Here is an 18,128-nt window from a genome sequence, read left to right as displayed (position 1 = left end):
CCGCATTATGTAATAGTGTAATAAATTATTACTGCGGTGACAATTTCCGCATTTCGTAATAATGTCCGCATTTCGTAATACATTTTTCGTAAAACATTGTTCTCATCTTGTAATAAATTATTACATAATGTATAATTTATTACGAAGTGCGGCTGCAACTTTTTTTTGGTGGAAATGTAATAACATGGTGCATTATGTAATACTCTATAAATATGGATGTGTTTTCTCTGCACCTGGATTCAGTAGGCACATATAGGGTAGCCATGGGTAAGCACAGGGCAGTCATGGTTAAGATGTTAGGGCGTCAGACTTGTAGCCCAAAGGTTGCCGGTTCGACTCCCGACCCGCCAGGTTGGTGGGGTAAGTTATCAACCAGTGCTCTTCCCCATCCTCCTCTATGACTGAGGTACCCTGAGCATGGTACCGTCCCGCCGCACTGCTCCCCAGGGGCCCCATTGAGGGCTGCCCCTTTGCACGGGTGAGGCATACAAAGCGGATTCCAAAAAAGTTGGGACACTTGGTATTTTGTGAATAAAATCAAAATAATGGCATTTTCAAAACATTCAATATGTTAATAAGGTAGAGCAGTGGTTCTTAACCTTTTTTTCTTGAAGCACCCCTAACCAGTGCCCAAGACAAGCCGTGCACTCCCAACCCAAGCGTCTACGCGTGCATACGCACTAAAAAATGATCTGAGTGATTAATTACAATGATTCTAGCTTTAGACATTAATATATACTTTAATGACTTTACATGGGAACCAAATCATGTTTTAATTTGGTCTTGATTTGGCCTAATTAAAATGTTTGGAAGCAGAATTTTGGTCACAACCTCAACACAAACAAAATTCCGCGCTCCCCCTGAATTCTCTGGCGCACCCCCAGGGGGTGCCCGCACCCCAGGTTAAGAACCACTGAGGTAGAGCATAGTGTACAGACAACATATCAGTTGTTAAAGTCAAATTTTAAATTTAAATTTCACCCTTGTTAAATTTAAATTTCACCCTTGCAACAAATCCCAAAAAAGTTGGGACAGGGTCAATAAAATGCTTTTTATGTTAGATAAGACTAAATACAACACAAGAAGATATTTAACAGTTAAATACTTGTTCTAATGGCATGATTTTATTCAGAAAAATAGATTGTGATGGTTGAGACATGATTTCAGCAGCTCAACTGATAGGTGTGTTCTTCAATTTGTCTCCCTTCTTGTTATTCTTAATATGTGTCATATCCTGACTGCAAGAAAACATGTTTGTCACCCGTTTACTCTTATGATGGAACCACACTATTGTAACACAGTAGAGATTGAAATGTCCCATCATTATGGGCAATATCTAAAGGCTGTGCTCCAAAATATAATGCCTTGGTAGCTATGTATGCTGTTTAAAGTCATTCAGCATTCATTTTAATGCTCTACATGAGTAAGAAGACCATAATCAAAGCACCACTGCACTCCCTTACCATCATATATGCTGTCTTTCCAACCTGATCTCCAGAATTCCGTGCTCCTGGACACAGATGTTTGGGATACGAAATCCGTGTTCCTGGACACAGATTTTTGCCAAAATTCCGTGCTCCTGGACACAGATTTCCCCCCCGTGATGGACACACAGAAGTGCTTTCATTCCCACAGCACTGAGTTAACTCAATCATTCAAAAATATAGTAGAGTAGAGTAGAGTAACTTTATTGATCCCCAGGGGGAAATTCAGGTATCCAGTAGCTTACATAAATACACAAATACACAAAAGCCCACATGGACATTTCAAGACACAAATAACACAGAAATAGTCATCAGGGCGGGGAAAATAAAATAAAATAGTAGAGATAATAAAAGTAGAAAAGGTAACTGTGCAAAAAGACATTCTGTGAGTTGAGATAGACCAATGCAGAAAAAAAACATACTCTGTCAGTTAAGGTAGACATGACCTGGAACAAGTGTTGATGGATACATCTATGATATAGTATAGTATGTAGAAGTAGGCAGTGTACAGAGTATGATTGGGGTTGAAAAATCTCACAATGTCACAGTAAAGTACAGGTAAGTGTATTAGGCAAACACACACACACACACACACACACACACACACACACACACACACACACACACACACACACACACACACACACACACACACACACACCAAGAGGTTTCCCGGGCTGGGCCAGCTCTGGCATCTCAGGCAGTCCAGTCCCCTATGATGATGTTCTTCTTAGTGTCCTTCTGTGTGTTGTTAAACAGCTGAATTGCCCATGGGACAAAGGACTTCCTTAGTCTGTCAGTCCTGCAGGTGAAAGCACGGAGTCTGTGGCTGAACAGACTCAGTTGGTTAGTGAAGGTGGTGTTAAGGGGGTGATGCTGATAGTCCATAATAGAGTCTAGTCTGCTCAGTGTTCTGCTCTCGGTTATTGAGGTAAGTGTCTCCAGTTCCATGCCCACCACTGATCCCGCCTTCCTCACCAGTCTGTCAAGGCGTCCAGCATCTCTCATCCTGATGCTTCCTCCCCAGCACGTCGCAGCAAAGAAGAGCACGCTGGCCATGACCAAATTCTAATCCTAAACAAAATAATGCTATACTCATGAACGGTCATCCGGGTACTTTGCTCTGAAATTTGCGTTACGCCCCTTTATGGGTGAAATCACACCGAATGTCTCATTGACTTACATGCTACATCGGCCAGCCTAAGTGAACACATTCCATGCTTCAGCCACGGCTGTTTGGCTATATTATTTGAACGGCCGGCAACACAACACGTTTTCGGCATGTTGCGTGTGAACATCGCTAGTCTGCAGGTCCGTATCTTTCGTTTATTAAACCCCAACATCACCAATTGACTTGCATGGGTTGTTCTCCCCCACAAATGGGCGTAACGCACATGGAAAACGTCACACTGGTCATGAGTATAGCAATTTAAGTTGTGCCCTGACCCAAACAGTCCCTAACCTTAACCTGTCATTAAAGACATATTTTTGAGAAATACCTTTTCCAGTTGGTTGATAAGCAATCAAATTCATATAATAAATAAAAGAATACTAACTGTGCCCAAGGCAAGGCAAGGCAAGTTTATTTGTATAGCGCATTTCATACACAGGTGCAACTCAATGTGTTTCACAAAATTAACAAATGCAAACAGAAAGGATACAGGGAAGAAAGAAGGAAATAAATTAGTGTCAACGAACATTTAAAACATTAAGATAAAACATAAGGTATAATAATAATAATAATAATAATGATAATAATAAAATCAAAAAATAAAATAAACATAAAAATAAAAAAACAAGGATTTAAGCTAGGGGAAAGAATCTAAGAACAGCTTTGTCTTGAGTCTAGATTTAAAGCTATCAATAGTGGGTGCATTTTTACGTCATCTGGAAGCTGGTTCCAAAGCTTTGAAGCATAGAAGCTAAAGCCTGCCTCTCCATGCTTTGTTTTGACTTTTGGAATCACCAGCAAATTCTTCTCCGTTGACCTTAGTGACCTGGTTGGTGCATACAGCTGAAACATATCCAGTAGATATGTGGGTCCCATTCCATTTAATGATTTAAACACAAGTAGCATTGCCTTAAAATCAATTCTGTAGCTTACTGGGAGCCAATGCAGCGATCTTAAAATTGGAGTAATGTGGTCGAACTTCCTTGCTTTTGTAAGAACCCTTGCTGCTGCATTTTGTACAAGTTGAAGCTGTTTGATGGTCTTTTTGGGGAGGCCTGTAAAAAGACTGTTACAGTAATCAACCTTACTAGAAATGAAGGCATGTATTAGCTTCTCCAGATCATGTTTAGACATAAGGCCCCTAAATTTAGAGACGTTTTGTATGTGATAAAATGCAGACTTAGTAATAGCTTTCATGTGACTGTCGAAGTTTAGGTCACTGTCTATGAGGACCCCAAGATTGTTAACTGTATCCCTTGCTTTCAGTCCCTTCGTTTCAAGGATAGTAGCAATCTTTTGTCTCTCCTCTCTTTTCCCAAATATTACTTCAGTTTTATCTGTGTTCAGCTGGAGGAAATTGTAAGACATCCATTTGTTAATTTGGCCCATGCAATGATAGAGTGATTCAAGGGGGGTGTAGTCATTGGGGGACATAGATAAGTAGAGTTGGTTATCATCCGCATAGCTATGGTAATTTATGGAGTTATTCTCGATAATGTGTCCCAGTGGCAGCATTTACAGATTGAACAGTAGTCGTCCCAGAATGGAGCCCTGGGGGTCCCCACAGTTCAGAGACAGCGGTGATGAGGTATGTCTTCCAATGGCGACAAAAAACTTCTTTGTTGTAAGTACGATTTTAACCAGTTGATCGCTATGCCTGTTAAGCCAACCCAGTGTTCCAGTCTATGTAATAGTATGGCATGATCAACTGTATCGAAAGCGACACTTAAGTCGAGTAGCACCAAGACAGATGATTTGCCAGCATCAGAATTCATTCTTATGTCATTCATAACTTTAATAAGAGCTGTGTCAGTACTGTGGTAGGCACGGAAACCTGATTGAGACTTATCAAGGTAGCTATTAGACATTAGAAAGGCAGTTAATTGGTTAAAAACAATTTTCTCTATTATTTTACCCATGACCCGTGCCCAGACCAAAACAATCCCTAAACCTAACCTGTCAGTAAGAAATGTTTTTTGAGAAAAAATATTTGATATTTGGAAAATCCTGAGAAAACAGAAGACATTGGAAACATAGAGCTGTGGGAGTATAGAGAGAGCACTTCCGTGTGTCCATCACGGAAAACAATTCTGTGTCCAGGAGCACGGAATTTTGGCAAAATCTGTGTCCAGGAGCACGGATTTCGTGTCCCAAACATCCGTGTCCAGGAGCACAGAATTCTGAGAGATCATGTTGGTCTTTCAGACTGACCACTAAATCAAGCTGAAATACTAATTTTCTTTATAACCTGGAGGGTGCATGACTCCATTATTTTAAAAAAGGATGAAATATTTTCCACTCTGTAATCAGAAGACAGTTTCACATGTCTCCTAGAAGGTCCATCTAGAATTAACTTTTCCGCTTGCAAAACTGTTCAATGTCTGCATCATGTGCTTTAATCAAGTGTTGTGTTTATGGGCATTTTTTTAAACAGCTGTCATTGTTGGAGTGCCATAGTTTGCTTATTGACTATCGGTATGTCATGATCTCATAACTTGTGCAATGATTTCACAGAACTCTACATTACAGAAATAGGCCATATATGCCTACAATTTTGATAATTCAATATTGCAATAGATCAATAATCAATCCCTCAAAATCTTTGCTCCCGAGTGCCACAGCCTTTCTGTGATGGTATTTTATTTGTGCATTCATGTTGGCAGTCAATATAGTTCCTTTAAAAATATTCTTACTTTTTTTTCCATTAAATAAAAAGTTGCAGCCGCAATTCGTAATTAAGCATTATGTAATAATTTATTACAAGATGAGAAACGCAAAAATTATTACAAAATGCGGAATTTGTCACAGCATTATGTAATCATTTATTACGCTATTACATAATGCTATGTTATAGCGCACGCACATGCTCAAGTTTTATATCAACTTTCTACATGTCCCTTCACACTGTGCCAGCTGAGAGCAAACAGGAAGACCCATGTGACCACTACACTGCGCTGAATGACACCTGGAGGGCCACTACCAACCAGGACCAGTCAGCCCTCAAGTGTGATCGTAACGTCGAATGGCAGGGCTGGTACCGCATGTTCCATCAGGGCCGCAGTGTCCGCATGCCAGAAAGCTGTGTGCCTAAAAAACGCTGTGGTACTCATGGGCCCCTGTGGCTGAAAAGTCCACACCCCGATCTAGAGGACGGGATTGTGACCAGGGAGGTGTGTGGAAACTGGCGAAGTTGTTGCAGCCACAAGTCGCCGCCAATCCGTGTGAAAATGTGTCCCGGAAACTACGCAGTTTATGAACTAGTGGCCACTACAGTATGCCATTATGCATACTGTGCAGGTACACCTCTCTTATCAACTGTAGCACACTGTTTCTGTGCCAATTTTAGTATCATCTTTCTGTATTTTCTTGTTTATATCTAGTAACACCCATATGCCCTGCAGATATGACCCTGCTAACAACTCCTGTTTCAGCAATCCCATCTCCAAGCGCACCAGGTCAGTGATCAGATCAGACACCTTTGAACCATGAGCATTTCAATGAATTAAACCGGGGGCCACACAACAGCGGACTCCGGTCTGGGTCCGGACTCTGAGACGATTCTGTCCGGAGCCAATCATATATTAAATTAATCTCTGGCACCGCATCTCACTTGCTTTGCTGAGTCTGACCAGCGCACTTCAGCGAGAAGCGCAGACGAGCAGTTAATGGAAGCAGCGGCTGAGTTCCAACGCTGAGAACCAAGAACTGCTTGTTGAATGAACAGAAAGAAATGTGTGTCGCTCCGTCAGATAGGGTTTTCACACCTGGGGCCTCATGTACAAAGAAGTGCGTGGATTTCCTACCAAGAAAGTGCGGGCGCGAAAATCTTGAAAGTTACTTACGGACAAAAATATCCGGATGTATCAATAAGTGCGTAACCAGGTTTTGCCGTGAAATCTTGCGCACATGCACGAGCACAAGCGGGCCCAAGTCTCCGCCCTGCCTCCTCCCTTAAATATTCCATATGAATATTCTAATTAGTATGAACAGACCCATTCATGTGCATTCATTGGTTGAAAAAACTGTAAAGGGAACGCGGGAAGGGGAACGCGGGAAATCATAATGCGAGGTGAAGGCGCTGTTTCGGATGTAGCCAATTTAAAATGAAAAAGGCTGCACTCAATAGCCTAACACAATTACTTTGACGTGTATAAAATCAGGCATTGGTAATAGGCCTACTTAATGTGAAGACTACAGAAAAAACTGTCATGTTATACTGCAGTACAATGCAGGTTCCCCAACAATTGATATTTAAAAGGCATTACATCAAAACACATTGCGATTAGGCAGTCGACAAGGCTTCAGAGAAATAAACATTTATGTCGGTTATAACTCTGAAAGATGACACATGTAGGCCTACACAGGCTACGCCACATGTAGCCTATGAATAACTTGCAGCCAACTCAGTTAGCCTATAAAAATCACTTGTCAATTGAAGGACTAATTTTACAGTAGCCTTATTAAAAGAGAAAGACAAGCACTGCGGTGAGGATGTTCCCAACAAATGTGAGAAGACGCATTGCAGATCCAGAAAATAGGCTATTCAATGTTTAATAGTTGCCAAATAATGCTGTTGATGGGCATCCAATTTCGTTGTAATTCCAGGATAGTTTCATGAGTCCGCTTCATTTTAACCAGCTGCCTCAACAATAATATGGTTGAGGTGGTTTTCTTCATCTTCTTTTTTAAATCATGCGCCTCAACATTAAAATCCACGTTTAACTGGCTGCATCTCTGCAATATTTCCGACCGCGTACAATGTGTAGTTGTGCTGCATGCCTCTGTGTGCCGCCAAAAAACGCAATGCACCACTTACGGCAACTTCCACGCTTACGGAAACTTCCACAGCAGCCCTGAAATTCGCGTGGAGATCCGCAGTTTTCCACGTCTAGTCTGTTTTAGTACATCTGACCGTGGCCGTGGAAAACAACTTAAGTAACTTTTTTGTCCGTAAGTGAACTTCGTACATGAGGCCCCAGGTCCCCTTTAAGTGAACCAAACTCAGTCCTCTTTAAGTGGACCAAAAAGCGAACCGACAGCAAAGGGACTCAGTTCTGTTTTTGTTCATATTGTGAGTGTATTACAAAAAGAACTGTCTGATCTTTCTGGTCCTGGTAGGCTTTTATGGTGTGTCAGTCTTCTTTTTTTATTACACCCGGTCCTCTAGAGCAGGGATTCTTAACCATAGGGCCGCGGCCCACAACCTCCAGGGCCGCAGTCAACTTTCAGTTTCGCACCATTGGGCCGCTTGGGCCGTGGGACCGCTTATCAAAGACTTAGTGTGCGTCTTTTCCCTCAAACGCAACTCTGTCATAACGCAATGGCCACACCCCGCGTTTTTGTTGTTGGGGGAGTATCATTAAGAACAAGACAGTAACAGCCTGTGGTGGTAACACCCTTTGCAGTGGGCTAGCCTATTTGAAAAAAGAGAAATTACCAACCCGTTACGGTTCCCAGCTGATTTGGCGACGTCTTCTGTGTCATACTATCCTCATGTTCTAGTAGTTAGAAAAAGGTGTTCAGCGGTGTGGTTAGGCTACTCATAACAATTGAAGTTACTGAATCTTTATCCCTTATACTTGTCCAAGTGTCCCCAACATGACAGTCCTGACAGTCCAAATTTTGCGTGATACAGAAAAGTTTTCCGTCCGGCTCTGGAATTTCTGTTGTTCCTGCGCTGCGTTTCCACTTGTATAAAAAAGCTTCTTCATTTTATGATGAACAGATTCATTACAAAGCGCAATTCAAGAGCTGTCTCGCAAACTTTGAGCTGTCAGAGAGGCATTCAAATGTGTGAATGACCCTGAGTTGCTAAACTGTGAGTGAATATGATGAGTGAGATTAAATGACATTAACAATAGCATTAATTAATATAGGGCTATTCCTTGTGGAAAAAATACTTAAATAATCAACCTATTTATTTATATATAACTTTATTCAACAGAAAAAAGTTTATTCAACAAAGTTTATTCAACAGGTTCCAGATTATCTACAAGACATAAATATACATTATAAAAGAAACAACAAAAACAAACATATAAAACATCCACAGTCATACAGTCATACAGTTGCTTTTTCCAGTGTTTCCATATGTCAGATCTCAACTGAGTGGCACTTTCCTTTACATTGCACAATCCCATTATGATACCATTACTTGACTCATTTAACCTACATATATATTTATAGATGAGCTTCCTCATTAATGCCTGAAATGTGGGCACATTTGCATTGACAAAGAGAGAGCTTGTGCTTTCCCATCTTGTGGCCCTCATCAGAATTCTAAAAGCATCATTATAGGCCACCTTTATATTGTTACTCTTTGCCTCACTGTAGTTAGACCAAAGATGAGCAGTGTATAATGGAGTGCAGTAGGTTCTAAAAAGAGAAATTTTAACATCTTTGAAACTTACTTGCCAGCATATTCGCATAGCTTACAACACTGACGCTGAATGTCATCATCATCATCACATAAGTCATTTCTAAGTATATGACCTAAGTATTTTGCTTTATTTACAATTATTTGCAATTGGTCTATAATTGTCTAGATGCTTTACATGTTTTATCTTTAACCACTGGTCCCAATAGTACAGATAACAAAGAGTCAGGTAATACACCATGGGCTAGCAGGCCTGAGAAACACAAGGCCAGTAGCACTGAAAGTCTAAAGCTAGCATATTTCAGATGCTCAGCAGTAATTTGGTCAGGACCACTGGCTTTATCTGGTCTAATGACTGTGCCATCATCAAATATAACATCACCAACTCTAAAAGCAGCACTGTCAACACAGTTAAAAATGTCTTCAAAATGCTTTGCCCATAACTCTCAACATCTCCATCCCCAGATATACCGTTTACAGTAGATGGTAAAGGCATCTTACTGTTATTAATAACCTTAACCTCTTTCCAGAAATCCTGTACATTATTATGACACAGTTTTTTAGCCATGGAGTTAGCTCTTATCATTTGCTCATTCCTTTTCACATACCGCACAGCTTACAACACTGACGCTGAATGTCATCATCATCATCACATAAGTCATTTCTAAGTATATGACCTAAGTATTTTGCTTTATTTACAATTATTTGCAATTGGTCTATAATTGTCTAGATGCTTTACATGTTTTATCTTTAACCACTGGTCCCAATAGTACAGATAACAAAGAGTCAGGTAATACACCATGGGCTAGCAGGCCTGAGAAACACAAGGCCAGTAGCACTGAAAGTCTAAAGCTAGCATATTTCAGATGCTCAGCAGTAATTTGGTCAGGACCACTGGCTTTATCTGGTCTAATGACTGTGCCATCATCAAATATAACATCACCAACTCTAAAAGCAGCACTGTCAACACAGTTAAAAATGTCTTCAAAATGCTTTGCCCATAACTCTCAACATCTCCATCCCCAGATATACCGTTTACAGTAGATGGTAAAGGCATCTTACTGTTATTAATAACCTTAACCTCTTTCCAGAAATCCTGTACATTATTATGACACAGTTTTTTAGCCATGGAGTTAGCTCTTATCATTTGCTCATTCCTTTTCACATACCGCACAGCATACTTAAAACTGGCATTAGTGGTCTTCTTATGCTCGAACTCAGGGCCATATCTCGCTTTACCAGCAGCTACCCAGTTTCTGAAAGCTTTTTTAGCCTCAGAAGGGAGCTGCAGCACATACTCATTCCATCCAGGCCTAGTATTTTGTTTTTTCTTACTTTGAGTAAAGACCTTACCATCATTGATCAAACACTTCACTATGTTTTCATACATATTAAATAGATTATTCTGGTGGTCCAGATTTTGGCAGTTTACATCACAAGAGAATACTTCATGTGGAATATGAACACTTCTGAGACTGTTATCCGTTAGTGCATTATATTTCCAAATGTCATATTCAGAGAGCTTTGCCCAATCTATTTTCCTTCATGTATGTTAACGTCTATCACTGCAAGAGTGTTCTGGTAGACAGCTCCGGTTTAATACCATAGAGACAGGAATGTGGTCTGCTATAGACAGATCATAGAGAATTTTAGCATCAGATAAGCAGTCATGTGCATCAGCTGTGCATATACAGTGGTCCAGCCAGGATGTCGTATGCCATGCCTCACTGATATATGTATAGCTATTTGCAGGCAGTAACACTTTGCTGGAAAGCACTAATTTACTGTGTTGACAAAAGAGCTCTAGATGCTGTCCAAACAACGACTGATTGTCCGAGATGTCAGCATTCAGATCACCCAAAACAAAAATACATGTACATTCACTTTCTTTAATAAAAGAACTAATGAATGCTAGTCTGTTGAGAAATTCATTTTCATTCTGGTTGCATTCATAGGGAGTGTAAACATTTAAAATTATAAACTTATTTCTACCATAGGCAAATTTTGCCAGAATATAGCGACCCCACCAGGAATTCGGCCACGTTGTATCCCCAAACTTAAATCAGTTGTGGATTCCCCTGCCCCATAGAAGTCCTTATGCAACGAATTAAGTTTGTCGAGGTCTTGTTTGGGCAACAGGGTCTCTTGTATGCTTACTATATCCGCACTGTCGAAGAGTTGGTCAGTCACAATGTGTCGCGCTTTGTCACTATCGCTCTGTCCTAGACGCAGGCCACTATTTCCATGGTTATTGACGTCCAGCATTGCCCGCAGCAGAAACCCTGGCCCCAGACTCATTATTGCTCCCAGCCATCCCAAGAGTTTTAAGGTCCACTGTTTTTCGTGCTTCATAGAAGCGGCGCACAGATTCCCTCTGGCCAAAGCTCTGGGTCATACATTTCCTCGACTTTGTCGCACTCCGCAGTAACTTTAAATGAGTTAAATTGTTTTTGAGCACTGTCCATCTTTTGGCAAGTCATGTCCCGGTGTAGTTTGCCTTTTAGGTAACAAGTCAATTCTTCCGAGTCTACATCAGGGGAAAATCTTGAAGCGAAGACACTCACCAGCTTGCTCTTAACGACCCGTATAGATACACACGCACTGGTTCCAACGACACCACTTTTCCTCTCCCTCCGAGTTGAGTTCAAACGTGGTTTGGGGTGAATCTGGGTTGCCGCTTTATCTGTCAGGTGCTGTCGTTGTCGCCCCTTCTTGACTACACTGCTATAAGGCGGAGAAGCAGGCAGTATAGGGAGTTGGTTTGTGTTTCCTCCTGCCGTGTTTACTGCAGAGTCCATGCTCCTTGTCCTCAGGCACCCGGGGGGCAATCGCTATTCCGACATAGCGTTATTCCGACAGGCCGCTATTCCGACAGGCCGCTATTCCGCTATTACACTTTTCAGGGGTTAGGGTTAGGGTTAAGGTTAGGGTTAAGGTTAGGGATGTTGGAATAGCGGCATGTAGGAATAGCGGCGGACGGTGGAAAACGTGTCGGTATTCCGACAATAGACATTAACGTCGGAATAGCGCCATGTCGGAATAGCGCCACTTAACCCAGGCACACGCCTCGCGTCGTCCACTCCTAGATTCGCGGCCTCCTCCCTGCCCGATGACGGGGCCGCCTTCATCGCGGGGAGTCCACACCCTTCTCAACAGCACACAGCCGCTGATTTAGACCGGTTGCTATCGAGCGCAGATCATCACAATTTGGCGTTTCCGCACACACCACTTGCTTCAGGGATGATATGTCCGTGCTTACACGTTCCAATGTCCACAGCATACAGGAAACGTCAATGTTGTAGGTTACAGGAGGCAGTTCATCGAGGTGATGAGATATAAAGTGAGGGATGTTTTCCCCGGCCTCGTTAAGCACCTTTAAACAAATTTATAATTTATATCACTATTATAAGCCTATATTATATTATGTTATCATAATATAATATCATATCATATAATATAATATAATATAATATAGTCTAATATAATGTAATATAATAATATATACATATGGGCCCCGGGACACTGCACTGGAAAAAATGGGCCTTGACGTCAAAAAGGTTAGGAATCCCAGCTCTAGAGCCCTCCTTAAGTGATTACACCTAGTCACAAGTGTAACTTGTCAGAACTCATAAGCGAACCGAACTGAGACCACGTCGACTAAGGTCTCAGTGCACAGTTCGCTTCCATGGAGTCTGGGTACGCTTTGGAGCGTTCACATATGCGGCAAAAATGCTGAGTCACTACTCTGAGTTCGCTTAGGCGGCTGACCAGGACCAGGTGTGAAAACGCTGAGACAAACATTTCCGAACCCATGCACCTCGTATGCTCCGAAAACATGGCATTTACATCGCGCCACTATGAAAAAAAGTTTTGAAACACATCACGCATGCAGCCAAATAGTACAGCCACAATTTACAGCCAAATGGCATGTTAGTTGACTGTCACTAAACTGGATGAATGAATCCCTGCCAGCAAACAAACGTTTCGTAAACCGTGAGTTTTGAGGCGAGAGGCAATAACAATATTTTCGCAGATTATGATACTTGGGAATTGCAACCTAGCTCTCGCCATATATGAGTTTCGCTCAGTTTCGCGAGCTACACTGAAAATTCTGAGATCGACAAATAAGTAAAATTGTCTTATCTGCGCAACATTTCTCTCCAACTCCAACTTCACCAACTCATCACTGAATCCTGCATTAATGCTACAACTATTTTGCTTTGGATGAAAGAGTCTGCCAAGTCTTGCAATGTGAGCCTATCAGACGCAGGAGTGCACCATTATGGAATATTGACAAATGTTACAATGCAACAGCATTGTGTGATAGTAATGCTGTAAGGACCTGCTGCATAGGAAAACAAAACAGTAGATTTACAGTGTGTGTGCACGAGTGCACTGCATATTATATATATAAAAAACAATGCTTTATATAGGCTACTGAATATTTTGCCCCCTTCAGACACCAATGCTAGCCTGCTTCACTTCAGAATGGAAATTATTAGCCGGACTCTCGTCCGACCTGTGTGAACTCTAGTCTAGTCACTCTGTCTGGGAGAGTAATTAATTTCAGAAGGCATGGCTACCCAAAAATCCTTTCCTATTTCATTCTATTTCATTCTTGATCATTTGAAATCCTTGTGAGATTTTGAGCCTCTTCTTGCGAGTGCACAACTTCAAGGCTTTGGCACTACCAGGGCCGCATACTTCACTTTGAGAAACAGTGATAGTCATGGCCACCTTTGTCAGATTTGTGTCCTTCATGAAAATGTTTCTCCCTGAAACAAATACGGAAAGTTTTAACAGAGGTGTCAAAAGAAAAAGTAAGTACAACACTAGCATATGATATTGCACAGCCGTTACACCATTTAATCCATTGTACCTAATAAGATAGACTGTTGATTCTGAAAAATGCTTAAAACCCAACAAGGACCCACCACAAATGTGATCCGTCCAGTGCAGAGTCAGATCAACAAGACAAGTACACAGGTCTCCTGGTTACTCAGATAAATTAGCCTTGTAAACTAGCGCCACCCGCTGGCGGTCAATTTTTTTTTTTTTTAACCTGCGAGTGGTCTAGCCTCCCATAATGATTCAATTTTGCCACTATGCCCAGAATCTGCCAAACCAATCACAACGCAGAGATGTGTTTTAAATCAAAGCGGGCAGGGTTTTGAGGGAGTGGTGACGAACTCGCGACGATGGGAAAGCACAACAACAACAAAGTTGCCGCAGATTGGTCAGAGCGCTGGCCTATTGGCACAGGCACGGTTTGAAAGACAAAGGGTTTAGTTGTTCTCATCAACAATCTTTGGATGTATCGTTCATCGGGGCCAGACTAAATGAAACATCACTGATTCTTGAAAGTTTGGCAAAAACATGTCCCTGCAGTAAAATATTAATTCTGTTGAAAATCAACTAAATTTTCACAAACAAAATGAACCCAGGTAATGGCCAAGGGGTCTGTCACACGAATACACAGTTGTTTGAAATATTTAAGTGTAATTTTATTACTTTTCATGGCTATAAACCTGTCCACACCCTGTAAAAACGCCTGTCCCAAGGACTGGCATCATCATTTCAATTGACTCAAAATACAAAAATCACTAACAGAATTGAACAATATCACCATGATGTGGAAGACCATATTAAAGTGGTTCTACAGATGTGCACATAGTGGATGTAAAACAATATTTACTATTATTTACTGATTGCTCAAAATGTGTCCAGCATATTGGTCACCACCGTCAGATTTTTTCTAAAAGACAATAAAATCAGGTATGCACAAGGTAATTTTCATTACTGAGGACCCCTTTTCAAACCTTTAGCTCTACTGCCTACTTCACCATCACTGAAGCTCCTGTAAATTTATTATTTTGTCCTCAATTTGTTAATTTGTTTGGACACTGGTACTGTCCCAACCATAAACTGTCAACACCGTCGGGGGTTTTAATAGTATTGTATTACATTAATGTTAATAAATATAATTTTTTTCAGAAAAGGTATGAAGCACCCAAGAAACAGAGCGAAAATGAAATGGCTAATGTGAACAAACAATGCATAATATTTAAAAGAGTGTTTTTTTTGTCTCACACCGTCAGATGTCACCACCGTCAGATTTTGTTCTGCTCATCATGTTGTTCCATATTTTACTAAATTGTGCTGGTTAATGAAACATTACTAGGCATGTTAGTAATAATTGTGATCCAAAATGATACTCTAGCCACCACTGAGGTGCATTTGGAGGTTTTTTTGTCAGAAAACCTGACGGTGGTGACATCTGATGGAGTTCACCAAAAAACACATGTTTTACGTGTCTGTCTGCCGCTGTTGACAAAACAAGAAAGAGCCCATTTTATGAAAAATGTTAAACATGGGGAGCTTGACCAATGCATTCACTGCACAGCCAAGACCTACATATATGATAATACACCTCTATATTTTGGATTTGAACAACTTAAAAGCTGTTTTTACCACATTTTCAACAACCAGTGGGCTACTTCCTAGATAATCTAACTAATGAAGTAAAAACACGTGCTCATACTGTGCACACACAAAAATAAAGTGTTTATGCAAGATGCCATTGACTTGAGAGGGCTATTTATTTTGCTAAATGCAGGTACTAATTAGGCCACTTTCACCACTCTCAGATTACTGTCGCCACCGTCAGTTCTTAAGTCACCACCGTAAGAAGGAGTTTTGGACATTTTAAAGGAATGTGCTTACAACATTTTCCTTAGGAGTTGTTGAAATATCAAAGTAATAGCCAATTTAAGCCTACACGAATATTTGTGAAATTACAAAAAATTGTTTGTTGTATTTAGGCGTTAAGTAATCATCGTATGACGGTACATATTTTAAAATTAGAACACATGAAACAGTATTAAAATAGAACAAAAGTGAATTTTCAACATTTAAAGGCATATGTGTGAACCAAAAAATACACATAATCACTTAAAAACTCCAGAAACATATGCAACCAAATCAATACAATTTTAATAACTTTTAATTGTGTCTGACGGTGTTGACAAAAAACAAGGTATGATCGGAGAAAAGCCTGATTTCTGAAAAAAATACATAATGAGGAGATTGGCCTTGTGCATTTCTGAAAAGCCAAGACTTTAGTCTACGAGGATATACCATATAATTTTGTAATTCACTTTGTTTTCTTCTGTCAACATTACAACCTGTTTTAGCCACTTTCTCAAGAATCAGTGACATCCAATCTCACATTTAGTTCGGTTTGTCAGGCTACAGATAAGTTACTTGTGTTGGAAGGAAACAGTGTTTCTTTTTTACTTTTACTTTTACATTTTTGAACTCTCTGGCGTTCTGTTTTGATTCCCTCTCACGACGAACCTAATCACCCATGACAACCATTAACAAGTTGTGCAACAAAAAGCAGATAATTTAGTATTTCAAAATCAGGACTTAAATAATCCACATTTGGGTCACAAAATTACAAAAGTAATGTGTGAACGTGTGGGGTATTTATGTACTTTTCAAAAAAATTAAATTACGGATTGGTAACAGATTTCAAATGAAACTAGAAATGCATTCTCACAGAAAATGCTGGAAGCGGGCTTGCCTTTTGGGGCAGAGATGAAACAAAGTACTATTGAGAAAACAAAGCTAAAAGAAATCTTGGAAAAACTCCATCCACCCAGTCAGAAGTTATGGGCCAAACAATTCAGCCATCTTGGACTCAGCCATCTTGAAAGTGTTGTAGCTCTGCGTTTTGGGGATATACTAAATGACATACATGGTATTTTAAGTTGGCTAAGGAACACTGCATATGATAGAATTTTGAAAATCAACATGGCTTCGAGCGGGATTAGAACTCACAACCTCCATATCTGTAATCCAACCCCTTTGCCATTGATATTAAATGACATACAATACATGATATTTGAAGTTGGCTAAGGAACACTGCATATAATATCATTTTGAAAATTGGCTAAGGAACACTGCATATGATATAATTTTGAAAATCAACATGGCTTCGAGCGGGATTAGAACTCACAACCTCCATATCTGTAATCCAGCCCCTTTGCCATTGATATTAAATGACATACAATACATGCTATTTGAAGTTGGCTAAGGAACACTGCATATAATATCATTTTGAAAATCAACATGGCTTCGACTGGGGTTCGAACCTCCAACCCCCATATCCCTAATTCAGCACATTTGCCATTCATGCTAAATTTTTAGTAGAGAAAGTGCGCTCAACTCCGAAAAGTTTCTTACAAGGTCTTTGGGTGCGAGCAAACAGCAAAGTTCATGTATAGTAAAAAAGCCGCACTCCCGGATCAATTTCTTGCAGTTTTAATACTGGGTTAGCATGGCAGACAGACAGACGTTTCGGCCTAAGCCTTCTTCAGCGTCTTTACAGAGGATGTAGGCAGGGTGGTTTTTAAAAAGACCAGTCATGACGTAAGCTAATTGCCACGTAAGCCGTGGGAAAAAATAAAATATATACATGTGAATCATAAAGAAAAAAACAATGAATGAATAGACACACCATACCCTGCGTGACAGAAAATAAAATAAAAGATAATCATAATAATAGCATTTCCATACAAGTGTCATTGTATTACAACCGACTCAAATAAAGCAATTCAATTCCAATTCCTCATTAAGGCCGCCAGGGTGCACCGTCTGAAGCGTGAAGATCCAGAACGCCTCTCTCTGTAGCAACGTGCGGTCCCTGTCACCCCCCCTTCTGTGTTGATTGACCAGCTCTATGCCCTGGAATCTCAAAGAGCATATGTCATGGCCCATAGCGTTAAAATGCCGCGCTACTGGGGATGTTTCACATTTGCGCCTTATGCTGCTCTTGTGTTCAATTATTCTCAGTCTTAATTCCCTGTTAGTTTTGCCTATGTAGCAAAGACCGCAAGGGCATTTCAACATGTATACAACAAAAGGCGTGCGACATGTTATCCTTCCCTTCACAGAAAGACGCTGAAGAAGGCTTAGGCCGAAACGTCTGTCTGTCTGCCATGCTAACCCAGTATTAAAACTGCAAGAAATTGATCCGGGAGTGCGGCCATTCATGCTAAATGACATACATGGCATTTTAAGTTGGCCAAGGAAC

General features: G+C 40.6%; 1 protein-coding gene across 1 annotated transcript in view; it reads left to right on the top strand.

Annotated features, from left to right (window-relative positions):
• Positions 1–5,690: 5,690 nt before the first annotated feature.
• Positions 5,691–18,128, top strand: part of LOC134464470 (deleted in malignant brain tumors 1 protein-like) — a 295,644-nt gene continuing 283,206 nt past the window's right edge. The window contains 2 exon segments of the mRNA XM_063217911.1: positions 5,691–5,952; positions 6,057–6,110. Coding sequence (XP_063073981.1) covers positions 5,697–5,952; positions 6,057–6,110 — 310 coding nt within the window. The 5' untranslated portion in view covers positions 5,691–5,696.

The sequence above is a fragment of the Engraulis encrasicolus genome, chromosome 2 (genome assembly GCF_034702125.1).
Source record: "Engraulis encrasicolus isolate BLACKSEA-1 chromosome 2, IST_EnEncr_1.0, whole genome shotgun sequence".
Lineage (NCBI taxonomy): Eukaryota > Metazoa > Chordata > Actinopteri > Clupeiformes > Engraulidae > Engraulis > Engraulis encrasicolus.
This window is presented reverse-complemented; position numbering and strand designations above follow the sequence as displayed.